The sequence below is a fragment of the Chelmon rostratus genome, chromosome 13, assembly GCF_017976325.1.
Source record: "Chelmon rostratus isolate fCheRos1 chromosome 13, fCheRos1.pri, whole genome shotgun sequence".
Taxonomy (NCBI): domain Eukaryota; kingdom Metazoa; phylum Chordata; class Actinopteri; order Chaetodontiformes; family Chaetodontidae; genus Chelmon; species Chelmon rostratus.
In genome coordinates this window covers 23,219,768-23,233,818 of record NC_055670.1, presented here as the reverse complement: position 1 = coordinate 23,233,818, position 14,051 = coordinate 23,219,768, and the positions used below count along the sequence as shown (strand labels likewise).

At 41.6% G+C, this 14,051-nt stretch overlaps 1 protein-coding gene across 2 annotated transcripts in view; it reads right to left on the bottom strand.

The window, feature by feature from the left end:
• Window positions 1–3,152: 3,152 nt before the first annotated feature.
• wdr75 (WD repeat domain 75) overlaps window positions 3,153–14,051 on the bottom strand; it is a 19,203-nt gene continuing 8,304 nt past the window's right edge. For both annotated transcript variants that reach the window (XM_041950056.1, XM_041950058.1), the window contains exons 11-22: window positions 13,934–13,993; window positions 13,284–13,399; window positions 12,849–13,024; window positions 12,552–12,703; window positions 11,262–11,442; window positions 8,871–8,965; window positions 8,624–8,719; window positions 8,096–8,265; window positions 7,699–7,758; window positions 5,693–5,839; window positions 5,385–5,476; window positions 3,153–5,048 (exon numbers count right to left, since the gene is read on the bottom strand). In XM_041950056.1, the coding sequence (XP_041805990.1) occupies window positions 4,829–5,048; window positions 5,385–5,476; window positions 5,693–5,839; window positions 7,699–7,758; window positions 8,096–8,265; window positions 8,624–8,719; window positions 8,871–8,965; window positions 11,262–11,442; window positions 12,552–12,703; window positions 12,849–13,024; window positions 13,284–13,399; window positions 13,934–13,993 (1,565 nt within the window). In that variant the 3' untranslated portion in view covers window positions 3,153–4,828. The remainder of the gene's footprint in view (window positions 5,049–5,384; window positions 5,477–5,692; window positions 5,840–7,698; window positions 7,759–8,095; window positions 8,266–8,623; window positions 8,720–8,870; window positions 8,966–11,261; window positions 11,443–12,551; window positions 12,704–12,848; window positions 13,025–13,283; window positions 13,400–13,933; window positions 13,994–14,051) is intronic.

Below are 14,051 nucleotides of genomic sequence, written 5' to 3'. Positions count from 1 at the left end.
TTTTAAACGATTCTGACTTCTTTTTTTTTTTTTAAATCTGCAGGATGTATTAAAATGCACTCAGACGTGTTGTTTTTCTATGACAGCAGGATTTGTCAGTGTAGGGCAAAGAGTTCAATATAAAGAGCAACATCTATGAAGGCCTACAAAAGGCCACTGACTGTAGTGAAAGTCCAATGTCTATGTCTATGACAGGAAGTGGGACTCAAGATAAGTGAACAGTTGAGATATCTTGCTCTTTATGTAAAGGATCTCATATCTTCTGAGATAATTAACACAGAGAGGAAAGTTTTCTATTAAATCAAATCACATTTGGTCAGAATCTGCTGTCAGCGCCTTACGTTCACTAATTTTGAAGTTGAAGCTTCCGTGAAAAGCTTTTAACTGCAAATTCAAAGGTGGTATCAGAAACGTCATTGATACCGATGCTGATAGGCGAAGTCAGGTGTTAGAAGCTCAAACATTGCCCAATTTCACAAGTCAGTCATTTATTAGATGATCGATTAGGTTTGTTTGTGAAAGGCAAATTTAACCCTGCTGGGTGACAGAAAACATTAATCTAATCCATCGTCCCAGTGCCCTGCTACTCTTGACATTTCTTGACATTTTGATAAACATAAAAAGACTGGTACCACCATCATGAGAAGACTTGGCATGACAGGATGTAGGATGTATCAGCCAGCAGTTGGTTAGCTTAGCTTAGCATAGCATAAAGACTGGAAACAGGAGGAAACAGCTAGCCAGGCCTAGTTTAAAGGTTTTTTAAAAAATAAAATGTATAACAAAAAGTTGGGTAAGGCCGATACCACATAATCTCCACAGTTCACGTCCCAGATAGAGGACCCTAGTACCCTTCGATGCCCCCATGTTTCCATCTGTCACTACACTGACCGTCAAATAAAGGACAGATGACAGAAAAAAATGAGGTATATGGTCAGATTAAGCATGATCAGGGGTAAACTGATGTCTGGAATGGAGACCACTTTTAGTTGTGGTATGTGAGGCTACGAAGGATAAAGAATAGATAAACCAGAGGTAGTAATGTTTAGGGGGCTATTAGGACTATTAACTTTAGATGTAGACATAGATTGTCACAAAGGAGAACATTCCTCAGTGGGACAATGCCCAGAGCATGATCTGGTCTTTAAGCTAGGGAAAGGTATGGGTGGAGTTAGATAAACAGTCATGCTATATATTGTGTTGTCTGTATGTTAAGGGCAGAGTCTTCTGATCTGACCCTGAAGCTCTCTCGGATGGCCGGCATCTGATCTGATACTGCTTGTTAATAAAGGTCTCTTCAATTCAAGCTTGTATCAGCGGAGTTCTTTCTACATCATCATCATACCACTGCTTGGCAGGACCTGGCTGATAAACTTCAAAAATGGTTGTGTTTTTTTCAGGGTGTATGTACACTACCAGCCATGAACCACAACTAGTTGTTTTTGTGCAGAATAAAGAAATGAAATATGTGTTAATTAGCTAGCTTTAGAGGTGCTGTTAGGTAGATTTTTTTTTTTTTTTAAATTGAGACTGAGCCAAGCTAAGCTAACCTGCTGCACTGATTTCATGTATCAGAGTCCATTTATGTATGGAAAAAGTATGATAAACTGCCTCAAGTGAAGTCAGCATCATTTGGAGCTAAAAAAAAACTATGCATTTGAAAATAAAAAAAATCTGTTATGCTAGCAGTGGCTCGAGGCTACGTTAGCTGCTGCTAGCATAACACACCCGAGTCTGTCAGGCCAAACTGTCAGCACTCAAGTTACAGTTTGGTCATGATGGCGCAGATTTTGACAAAGAAATGTGTCAATTAAAAAAGATGTTTTTGGCTCTGCTGCATTGATTCTGTCCATCGTGAGTCTGACAGTAAAGATAAAGTGTCCCTTTAGCTAAAAAACAATGAAATGAGTCCAAATCTCGTCTGGGAGCTGGTTTTCAGACTGCAGTCTTTGTTGCACTGGTTTTGTTAAAACTGACACAATAAAATCCCGCTGAGTGTTTTATATATATTTGTTGTAGATACATAAGGAAGCCGAGAACGCCCGTGTTTGCAATTTCACAAGTTAATTATTTGATTATCTCGAAAAGCGAGCTTTGTTATCTCCAGATAATGAGATAATAAACCTGTTATCGCAAGAAAACAAGGTTGCTTCCCTTATAAGTTTTAACATTAGCAGAGATCAGTACCTTACTTCATCAGCAGGCACAGATGGCGTCTCAACAGCAACTGATTTTAGATGGAAATGTCAGATTTTGGGGTACCATTAATGTATCAGACTTTGCTTCAGTCTTACTTATTTACAGACTTTATTATAGCATTCAGAAAGCCATCATAGCGTCTTTAACGGCTCCCGTACACCAGCAAGAAGTCTTTTGGATGAAGCCACCTCGACATTATCTCATTATCACAAGAAAACGAGTTTTGTTATCTCGAGAAAACAGCTTAAAAAAGAAAAAAACAATTAAATGCGTGGCTGTTCTCAGCTTCTGTAGAGATAAATATATATACACATCATTTCTACAAACGACTGTCTGTTGCTTCGTCTGGTGCCTTGCTCAAAGGTAAATGCAAAGAAGACTCAAACTGTTTCAAAGTCTCAGGTTTTTAAACCAGTTTTGATTTTTGACCCTAATGCAGATTTCAGAGAACTCTAAAGATTCAGGCAGGACTTGTTGTGTTTTTAAACATTTACTGGATCTGCTTCACACTCCCAGCTCATATCAAGCCATTAAAAGCGACAGATAAACAGCTCAGGACACGATTCCAATGAACAGGGTGATCCAGTTTGATGACCGAAGCTCCCGTTCGCCTCTGACATCTGTCAGTCACAGAGGTCATGAAACAGCAGGATGGATCTGTGCTTTGCGGTGAGAGGCCTCGAGTCGGAGCACCTGATAGAGAAAGGAACTGAAAAATGCTGAGGTGACAGTGCACTTTCTTATCCGACCCTGGGAACAAAACGAGGCCTTCTCCTTCTGAGACAGCTTAGTCAGGGCTTTCCAAGGTCACACAAGAAAACTTGATCCAAGAACCCAATCAGAAGCTGTAAAATGAAATTTCATGGGTTGCCTTTTCAAGCAAAAAGTCAGGCGTTCGTTCAGATTGTGCTGATCACTGTGGAATCATAGTTCACCTGCTTATACAACAATGTGAAAAACTTCATCTACAAATGTAACCTTCATTCAACACGACACTAAATTGCATCACACAATACTGACTGAATGGAAAAACGCTGCGAGTTTGGACTCTGGAAGACACGCCAACGTTGTGTAACAAGGTGAGGGAGGAAGCAAAAATCATCGAGGCTGATGGCTTTAAGAAGGAATTCCATCTTTATTCAATGTCAATGTGTAGAAAAATGTGTAATTGCACATAAATGTGCATTGAAATGGTGCCTAAAGATGGTTTTCACCTCACCCATAGACTTTTTCATGTTTTAACATTGAATCACAGTGGATCTGATTAGTTTTTCAGTCAGTCAATATAAATAACTGCATAAGTGTTGGATCCCTTTTCTGGTGCGCACCAAACTCCTCACGATTGCAGCCAGTTGTTTGAAGTTGTATGAAGTGAAATGAATGTTAAAGATCCAGGTTTTGTCTAATATCCTGTCAAAAGCTGCACGATGAAGACCAGTGATTCTCAACCAGGGAAAAAACAAAAAAATGCTGACAACAACAACCAGGGTTTCCGTCCACCGCACAGGCTGTACTTCAGTTCCCACCAACCTGACTCAGTCAGGCCAGCGAGCAAATAGAGAAGTCAAAATTGATCGCTAAAAATGTCCGGCAACATAAGCGTCAAGCTTCTGTACAAGTGATAGTGGAATTAAATATAAATACAAATTTGACGAAAGTTAAGAGAAAGACGTCGCCTAAACATCAATTATACTGCAACAAACAAAAAAGGTTGAGAATCACCAGTGAGGACAGAAGACTTCAGTGAAGTCTGTGACAAGTTATCTGCAGTCAGAAGAAGGACAGAAGAAACACTCGATATCACTCAGTGCAGATACCAAACCAATCAGATATGGCATGGCTTTAGTTCTGCAATTTAAAAAACACAGGATATCTGCAGGCAGTGATAATCTGCAGTCATGAGAGGAGGGTCTATGGCCTTCTGAATTCAAAACCGAGCTTTTCATTATCATTCTAAATTACATGTTTGGTGTAAACCAAAGACTGAACATTAGCAAAAACACACCACTGCCTGCATGAAGGCTGGTGGTGGCATCCCGCCAAGCATTGTTAAGACAAACCGGGTCTGAGTCTTGTGAGGGCTGCAAGTAAAAATTTAACAACAGATTGCTGGTTCCAAATTGCTGATGAAGTTGGAAGCCCTGCAGAACTGTGCAAGTCTAGTGTTGGTCCACAATGAGACAAAAGAAGAGAAAGGGGAAATTATCTGAAAACTGCATGTTGCAAATTTGTTGGTACAGAAGTGCAGATAGAGAGAAATCCAGAGAAATTCTGAAGGAAGGCCTGCTGCAGTCTGCAAGAGAACTGTTTACGAACAATAATGTTAATACTCACAAGGGACCGGGTCAGAATCCAGGACTCAATTCAATCCAGACTTCACACTAGGAAACTGATTCAAACTTGTCAACATTGACTCAAAGCTGTGATGCTGCCAAAGGGACGGGCACTTATGCAATCAAACATTTTCTGTTTTGTATCAGCGCAGAGTTTGCTTACACTTTGTGCTTCATCTGTCTAAAGAGAAATCCACTCTGATTTAATAACGTAAGACAATGCAATAAACCCACAGATGTGGTGAAAACCTTATGTGGGCACCGGATCTGTGTCAATGTCTGTTTTTGTGCCAAGCTCAAAAGTCCAGGAGGCCTGCGAGCCAGCTGTGGTCAAGTTTCTTCACCCTCCTCAGTTCCCTGACCTGGGCTTTGGTCAGAGCGGGGGCTGCAGACTCTGCAGCCTGACCTGCCACTGATGCCTGCTCTGGTCTTGTGCCACTGGATTCCATTTCCTCCTCTGAATCCTCTTCCTCTTTCTCGCTCTCCATTTCCTCCTCTGCGTGTTTATTTTCCTCCCTGAGGTCATGGAAAAAAAAAAAAAAAACGTAACGTGACTCTGCATATTTTAAGAGATAAACAACAATCCAATTTTTTCCATGTGTATGGTTTTAACAAAGATCTTAAGTTGCTGAATCATGTGAGCTCTGAATTCTTGCTGTGTTGTGTCAACTCATACTGACAGGGAGGGGTCAAACATATCCTTCCACATACCCTCTCTATCAATATTAACCACAACGACTGCACTCATTTGCAGTTTTTACTGGCTAATTACTGAAGAACAAATATTTGGATATTCATACAGAGAATGTGCCTGACAGAATGTTTTCAGACCAGCTTTAAAGTACTACTGACCTTGTGTCTGTAACAGAGATGAGCAGAGACTTCACAAACATTGAGCAGAGGAAAGAGGTGGAGGGCAAGACGTGGGCCGGGGTCTGCAGAAGCTGCCAGGAAGACAAAGAAAAATAAGATTTAATGCAAACTGAAACGTCACAAACTACAAAGGTTTAAAATATCACAAAAATGTGAAAATCTCTTGAGAAATGGCACAAATGAGTTTTCACTTAAGTATTTTTGTTCTGAACTTCCACAGCCAAGCAAATATTTACACGTCGATGAAGCTAAAGTGGACATAAACCACAGCGGGTTGAACTACCGACCTCTTTGACAGCAACAGAGCCCTGAGGCAGAGGAGTCTTCTCTGCAGACATGCTGCTCAGAGCATCTTGGCTCTCCTGTTGCTGTTGCCGGTGTTTCCCCAGCAACAGGTAGAACGGTGTCATGGCAACGCTGTCATCGATCACAAGCTAGAAGATGGAAGAAAGACAATCACAACGTGAGGAAAAGCAGGAAATGTCCCACATTAATTAATGCAGAGGTGAGACAGAGGTAAACCTTCAGCACTGATGGTTTATTTGATGGAGACAGATGAGATTAGATGAGATGAGATGAGATGAGATGAGATGAGACAGAGGGGGTTTATTTGGATTAATGACAGCAGGGAGATGAAAACAAAGTGACATGGATCCACGGACCCTCCTGCCAGCTCCTGTAACCTCAGTTAATCAGAATGAACTGTGTTCACCATCGCTGTGTTCATGCCAGAGGAAAACACATGAAGCAACAGCTGATAGAGACACTTCAGTCCAGCTCACAGCTTTCATTCTGTTAGCTTCCTTTCGTTCAAGCTGGAGTAACTGCTAGCTAACATATCAACTCCGTATGCTGAGGCCAAAAATGTTTGAAAGCCTCTGATGCTAAGCAGTGCTGGAATGTAACTAAGTATGTTTACTCAAGTACTTAGCTTAAATACATTTTCAAGGTGCCTGTATTTCCACGCAACAGTCAGCAACTGTATACTTCTACTCCACTACATCTCAGAGACAAATATAGCACATTTACTCCACTACATTTGTCTGCTAGCTGAAATTACTAGTTACTTGATTTATTACAGTTTTTCATCCGCTTCCTGTCCAGTGAAAACCATGTATCTCCAGATGTGTTGGTTTTGTGCTAAACTGAAGGATGAAGTGTTCCTTTATGGGTTAAGAAGATTCTCCTCCTCCTTCAGCTAAATAAACTCTTTAAAAAGCCTCTTGGATCAGATGGAAAATGCATCGTCTTAAAGCTGAAAACAGGCTGTTTTTATGGTTCTCACAGGACAGTCACGCTAGTAACATATGATGGTTTTATAGAATATGATGCGTTGCTGTAGATTAAATCAGCCAACAGTATATAAAGTAGTTCAAATGAGCTCAACCTGAAATATCTACAGCAGTAAATGCAACATGAATGCAGCTGTAATATCATATTTATATAATCCAAAAACATCAGATATAATAGAAAAACACTGACAGAGAACATTTTACTGCAGCATGAGGAGGGGAGGGTGGAGAACCATTTTCCTATCAAGGGCCAATTAAATTTTTATAACATTGTTCGAGCACCAGACTCAGTGGCACCCCCAGAAATCTTTCATACATCACACTAACCTCTGCGATAGCTGGAACGGCTTCTCTTTGGCGAAGCGTCTGATGTTAGATAGTAGTGATGATGATGATGCATTTGTTTACTTTTCATGTCCTGAAACCTCTCAGGAAATGCCTGAAGGAGTTTTCACACTAGGCAGCATATTCAGATGCCACAGCAGCACAGAATGTGGTCTTGTGAACGCTGCTTGTCTGGCATCCAAACTCCACCGAAGATCGTTCATTTTATCCAAGAGCATTTGTCCAGCAGCTAATCCAGACTAGCATGTTTGATTCTGTAATGACTTGTCTCTTACTATAAGATAAAAATAATTGTTTGTCCATCTCTGTTGAAAAGCGCTAACTTCCACGTCTAGTTTTGTGACAGGCGCCATGATGCATTGACGTGATATCTGCCGCTAGTTGTGCGTTGCGTTCATGAACCGCTTGGGAATCATTATAATTACTTTCTACATCGCTGAACAAAAGAAATTGCTTTCTTGTGTTTATAAATTGCCTCACAGGTCGTCCGGAGGTTCTGCTTTAAGTAAATGTTGCTGACAAACTTTTATTATTATTATTATTAGATTTTGAGAGAAGGCCTTTTACTTGTAGTGGAGTATTTTCACTGTATGGTGTTAGTACTGTTACTTCAGTAAAAGATCTGAATATTTCTTCCACCACTGGGTGTGTTGTACCTGTTTGCTGGACGCCATCAGTTTGTCCTCCTCGGCCTTCGTGGTGAAAGTCATGAGGTCCTACAGAAGAAACACCACATCAGCCAGCATCATGATAACAATATTAGCACACAGAATGTGCATTTAGCTTTGTGTTCATTCAGTTTGATTCATTCATGATTTCTGATTTCATCCTTTCTTTGGTATAAACATGTCGTCAAATACGTCACCTTATGAATATCTGTGTGTGCTCCTTTGGACCAATCACTTTAATTCTAACAGTGCCAGAGCACTTTTCAAAAGACAAAATATGATCATCTGTGTATCTTTTCTTGATAATAGAAGAGCATCACAGACGACTTCTGTGCTAATCTTCTTCAGTTAAACATCTTTGTAATTGACTGGTGGCGGTGTTTACCATGTACTGAGTGAGGAAGTACAGCTGGGAGCGGTTGAGCCATTGGCTGCTCTCCTCACAGCTCTCCAGCATCTCCTCCCTCGGGGCAAAGATGGCGCGAGTCACCTTCCCCGAGCACACAGCCTTATGGGAAAACAGCGGCCGAGGCTCGCTGGGCTTAAACACAAACACTGAAAATAGAGAGCAAAGAAAATATTTATTCCACTAGAAGCCAACGATTGGCATGGTTATGTTTCCACAAATACTTCTTTGTTTTCATGATAACTTGAAGAGAATTTTTTTTTTTATTTTGTGAACACACGCAGCAGCTGTATCCACAGAGTTAACCATGGCTTTGTATAAAGTGTAGTATTTTTAGCCATGTTAGCATCACTGCTCTAGCGGTGATGCTAGTCGACCACTTTGGTCCAGGCTGAAATAATTAACTATTGAATAGACACATTATTGAATGGTGGCTGTGGGTTTAATCTGATGTGCTTTCAAATGTGATTACAACTTGGAAATGCTGAAGCTCAGTTTAAAGCTTACAGTCGGTGGATCCAGCCTGACAGCAGAAGGCAGCCATGTTCTCAGAGATGGGGTCAGCCAGCAGCAGGCTCACGTCCATTGAGGTGCTCCACTCCACTGCCAGAGAGGGCAGGAGATGGAGGAAGAGGAAGGAAGGGGCAACAGGAAAGTAGAATTATGTGCATGAACAAAACTAAAGTGAATTGCAACACATGCATTCAGCTGTAAATGCAACTTTCTGACATTTGCACTCCACATGCAGCCTTACATGAGCAGGTGAGGAGGTTCCAGCAGCAGAGCTGGTTGTTGGCAGTGGTTCCCAGCAGATACTTTGAACAGCTTAGTCGCCCAAAACAAAGATCCCTGGTGGAGGAAAAAGTCCCTTTTATTTTCCTGTGACTATAAAGAATCCCAAGTGCACATGCACCCCCTCCCCTGACAACCAACCGGCTCCTTACACCACACAAATATTTCACAGGATTAGCTTTTGAGGAGTTTTCTGCTTTGGAGGCTTCAAACGGGAGCACGCAAGCAAGGGTCTGAACACCCACGAAGACCCAAACACCCAGAAAATTTCTGTCTGGAAGACAAATCTATTTCAGACTTTAAAACAGCAACTTTCACGTATAATTTGAACTGAGTCTGTGACATTCCTATGCAAAAATGCTTCTGGATTTGCATGTAAAGAGTGTGGAGTTGGTGAGGTTGGAGGTCGAGCAGTTGACCCAGCTCTGCACATCCATAGGTGGTGCTTATGTAAGGGGCATTGGGCAGCTGTCAAAACAGCTGACAATTAACGTCTTCAACTTTGAAGTCTTATTACGCACAAATTCCTTTCAGCTCCCAAATTACACAGGACATGTTTGCTCATTTGAAGAGGCTTCTGAGTGTGTGTGCAAGGCAGTTTTGCATTATAACTTCACTAAGACACATTTTATGGTGTTAAATGATGTTTCTTGGCACCTTAATGTTTATCTCAGCTGGTTCCTTTTCATTTTAAGCTAAACTGCCAGTCAGCTCTCTTTGTTTTTCTTGAGAATATGCTAAATGCTGACAGCAGAAAAGTGGTACAGAAACTGGAAACAGTAGTTTCGTGTCCTCGTTGCCCTGAGAGCCCCTTCTTGAGCAGTGGGGACAACATTTCTGAGGCTCGAGCAACGTTGCGAAACTGCAGGCGGCTGACAGGCAGCACTTCTTTTTTTCAGGCGGTTATGTCCCCTGTGTTCTGTGAGAGACAACGCTCTGGACTTCTGCCAGCGTGGCGACAAGGTTATTTAACTGTTCAGAAAACGGCCAAAATCTAAAACGACTGGTTGCTTAGCGAGTGCGTGTCAAACTGTCCACTGCTACTCGTATGTTTTCTGAATGTGAGCTCAGTCTGTGCTGACAGGAAATGGATGAAACAACATTTTACAGTGCAGCAGCTCTACAACAAATATGAACTTAGTGAAGCTCCAGTACAGACAACAGTTGCATTTCATGATCATTTTTAAATCCAAAGTTTGGGTCCTTACTTCTCGTGAATTCTGGCTCTCTTTGTGTTTGGCATGTCTTTTTTTTAATCAGTATTTACAGGGATGAATGTGTAGCATCCAGCTTCCTTATGACTGTAAATCACTCTCCTGCCTTGAAGACACTAAGACATTTGCTAACACATTTTGATTTGTTTTAGGATGTTTTGTATTCATTCATTTATTCATTCTTGCTGTACAGTTGTCTTCATCCATATGTGAAAAAAGCTGCAGATGATGATCATTTAGCTAATCAACACCTTTGTGTCTCTAAATACTGTGAGCTTGAATAAAAGAATACTGCTGGCAAAAGTTTTACTGAACTGATCCTGCTAACACGTATTGAGTTTGTATTCAAAGTCTGATATCTTTCATTCCTTTGTGCCACAGAGCTCCATATAAAACACAGCAATGAGTCAGTGCTTTGGGTGGTATATTCATTCATTACCATGAACACACACAGGCGCACACATACAAGTTTATCTGGACTGAATCCCACATACATCCTTCTGTTGCCCCAAATACTCACTAGAGCAACAAAAGTGGATTAATCCACAGCTGAATACAGTCCCAAAGAATTATACTATTTACTCCTGTTTGAGCTGTAATTGATTAGCCTTTTTGACAAATTAAACACCATACTGTACTTAATGTCCTATTATCAGGAGTTATCTTGTCAAACCTCTTTGTTTTTACAGGTCCTTGATGTCCTTGTACCCAGTCTGTTGTATCAGTTTCTACTAATCTTGGACTAGCACTCATGTTTCTTCACCAGGACAAACTGTGGTTTTGCATGTGCCTTTCTCATTATGTGTGTGTGTGTGTGTGTGTGTGTGTGTGTTTGGGATGATTGGTAGCCTTAAAAATGCTTGTGTCACGATTTTTAGATTCCCGTGTTCTAGCACAGATAGTAAAATGATACTTTGACTCCCTGCTTTACTGAGTAATTTTGCTTTTTCCTGAAAGAAAAGTTTTCCCCCCTTTTCAGATGCATTACTCTTTAATCTTACCACAGAAGCCAGACGGGGAGATGGACAACTAAAATACACAAATACGACAAACCTGACCAACACTTAAAATCATTATTGAGGTTCAACACCCAGCCTGAGTGAATATGTGGGTATGTGAGCGCATGTTTATGCACTGACCTGATGGCTTTTGGCGGCTGGGACAGGGTTGTCAAGAGCTCCCAGGAGGCCGGGCTCCACACGGTCACCACCTCCTGAAAGCTGACGGCCAACAGAGAACCATCGGCTGAGAAACAGCAGCATTCAGGCACCAGGCTGTGATAGGCTCCCACGAAATCACACGACCAGGAAGGACCTTCATCTGCTGGCACGTTTGAGTGGAAGGAGAGAGGGAGACAGACACCGGGAGTGTTGGATTAGTGGGAAATACGGCCTAAACTTGGCTCAAACCGAACATTCAATCCGGTGAGCTGTGTAGACAAAAGGGTAGAGGCTGGCACCAACACAGTGATTCCTACTGATGTGAAATATCATGTTTGAACAAAGCACTTTGGATCAAAGAATCACCTCCGTGGCACTGAAGGCAGGATGGGTGTTATAATGGAGTTCAAACTATTTTTTTTCAACGTCCAAATCTGGGTTTGTCTGGATGCTAGTTACATATAATTAAAGCTAATATTTTACAGCCATTGGCAGTCCCTTGCTTAAGTGGAAACAGCGTATCTACATCGACAGAATGGCATAAAGCAGGGAGGCTTATAGGGAACAAACCTGAACACTGATGCTGTCATTATTCTATAGCCATTAGATTGTGCAATCAACATTTACTTTAAAATGATGCATTACAGCAAAAAACTTGTCTATTGCCTGTTTAAGTATTTGTTTAAAAGAAGATATGTCACAACCTATACACTTACCATGTGATGCTTTTGTTTAAAGAAAGGTTAAGTTGTCCTTTATCACTCCCAGTAGGGAAATCTATTCTGTGCATTTCACCCATCCTACGTATTAAGCACAATGTGTAGCCACTGTGAAGCACCCAGGAACTCCAGCTCTACACCAGAGCCTTGGTCAACGGCACTGACAGGAAAATTAACCTGACAGACATGTTTGTGATGGCAGAGGAAACCCATGGAGGCCAGAAAGGCCAGGATGCGAGTGATTGAACTATACAGTTAGAGTTTGTGTTTTACTGTGATGTTCTGATGTTCTGCTGCATGTTTCCAACATCATGCTTTAATGTTGGAAAAAGAGCCTGAACTTCAGTTTGGTTAATAAAGATTTTTCAGCTTCAGTCAAAATTAACTACTCAAACAAAACAGAGCTCTTCAGTGAGCACTGATACGTAAGGAACACTTAGTTCTGTAACAAATAAATTAGAGCTACTCCCCATTAACCACACTTTAACACAGCTCAGCCAAACTCTGTTCTGGTTGAATGGACAGTCAGAAACTGAGCTACACTGCTTACCCTCTGTGTGGGCCGGTGCGGCCAGCTGCCAGGCTTTGAAGTGCCCGTCCTTGCTGGTGGAGACCAGCATGGTGGTCTCGGTGGTGCTGGAGAAGCACATGCCTGTAATCTGGGCCTCGTGGGGGGCCGAGATGGTCGTGTTCAGCACAAAACTGCAGGTGATACAGTAGGTGTGTTACATGATTCTGTTTGGAAGCTATTATTACAACCCTGAAAACAGTTTTAGACCAGTCTACTGCTGAACACATCCGTGTCGCTGACTGACTGACACATCATGCACAATTAAGACATCTGTACCTTTGTGTTTGCTCATCAAATGCCCACAGTTTCAAGTTTAGCTCCAGCTCAGCGGCTTTCTGTTTTCTTTCTTCCACTGTTGCCAGCCAGTTGCCGGCAGCATCAAAGGCCGCCTTGACCACCTCAAACTGCTGCAGGCCCGACTCATGAATGTACTCCTGCTGCACTATGTCCAGCTGTGGAAAAAACAGCAGACCTCAGAATTTAGCTAATACAGCTAATTCACACCAAGCTGTCGTTGACAGATATGTCAAGTGGATCAGAACAGATTTGGTTCCAAACTTCTGTCTTGTAATTGAAATAAAACTGTCTCATAAACACTTTCACGCTATTTCAGCTGTTGAAATTGCACATTGAGTTAATAAAAGCCTCCAAACTTCTCATCTGACTTATGTGAGACATCTTTGGCTGAGCATATAAAGCAGAGTTGCTTACGTTGTACAGCAGTTTGTCTCTTTGCAGAGAGTAAAACTGCAGGTGACCTGGTTTCCCATTCAGGACCAGGGATTTGCTGCGTGGGTCCATCATCAAGTCTGTCCTGACACTTTCTCCTGCGGCGAGACAATAAAAAAAAGAGTGGAAGTCAATGGCTGTCTCTACATGAGAGATTCTTGCTTTTTCTCTTTTGATAAGTCACACGAGGAACGGTTTGATATGAGGGACAGAGACTGATAAGACCTTTCCAGCCATAGATCTACCACCACTGGAGAACATTTATCACTCCTGGTGATTCTTGTGCAGCTGGTTACACACCTGGAGTTGTTTGATTTCCCTAATGTCTTTGAACACAGCACTGCAGTTGCCTGCAGTCAAACTTTGTTATTTACATCTGAGATATTTGTTATTTTGCTACATATTTGCACAATCACAGTGTTAACAGCCTGGCTGATTGGTTTATTGATTAAACTGAAAACGTTGGTGGATTGAAACGTTCTATAATGGACAAAAGACTTCATTTGAAGCAAGACTGCTTTCCAAGAACTGTAAAAGGGTATTTATGATGTACTGTATATGTTTATCAACTGCAAGCACATACAGCGTGTTTATGATCAATCTACGTGCTGTGCCACGAAGTCTGTACTCACCTTTGACCAGGCCCTGAATGACAGCCGACACTTTAACACAACTCTGGATGATTGTGATCTCTAAAACGAGAAGAGAAAGAGTTAGAGTTAGAATCAGTTACCAAAGCTGTACCTTCAC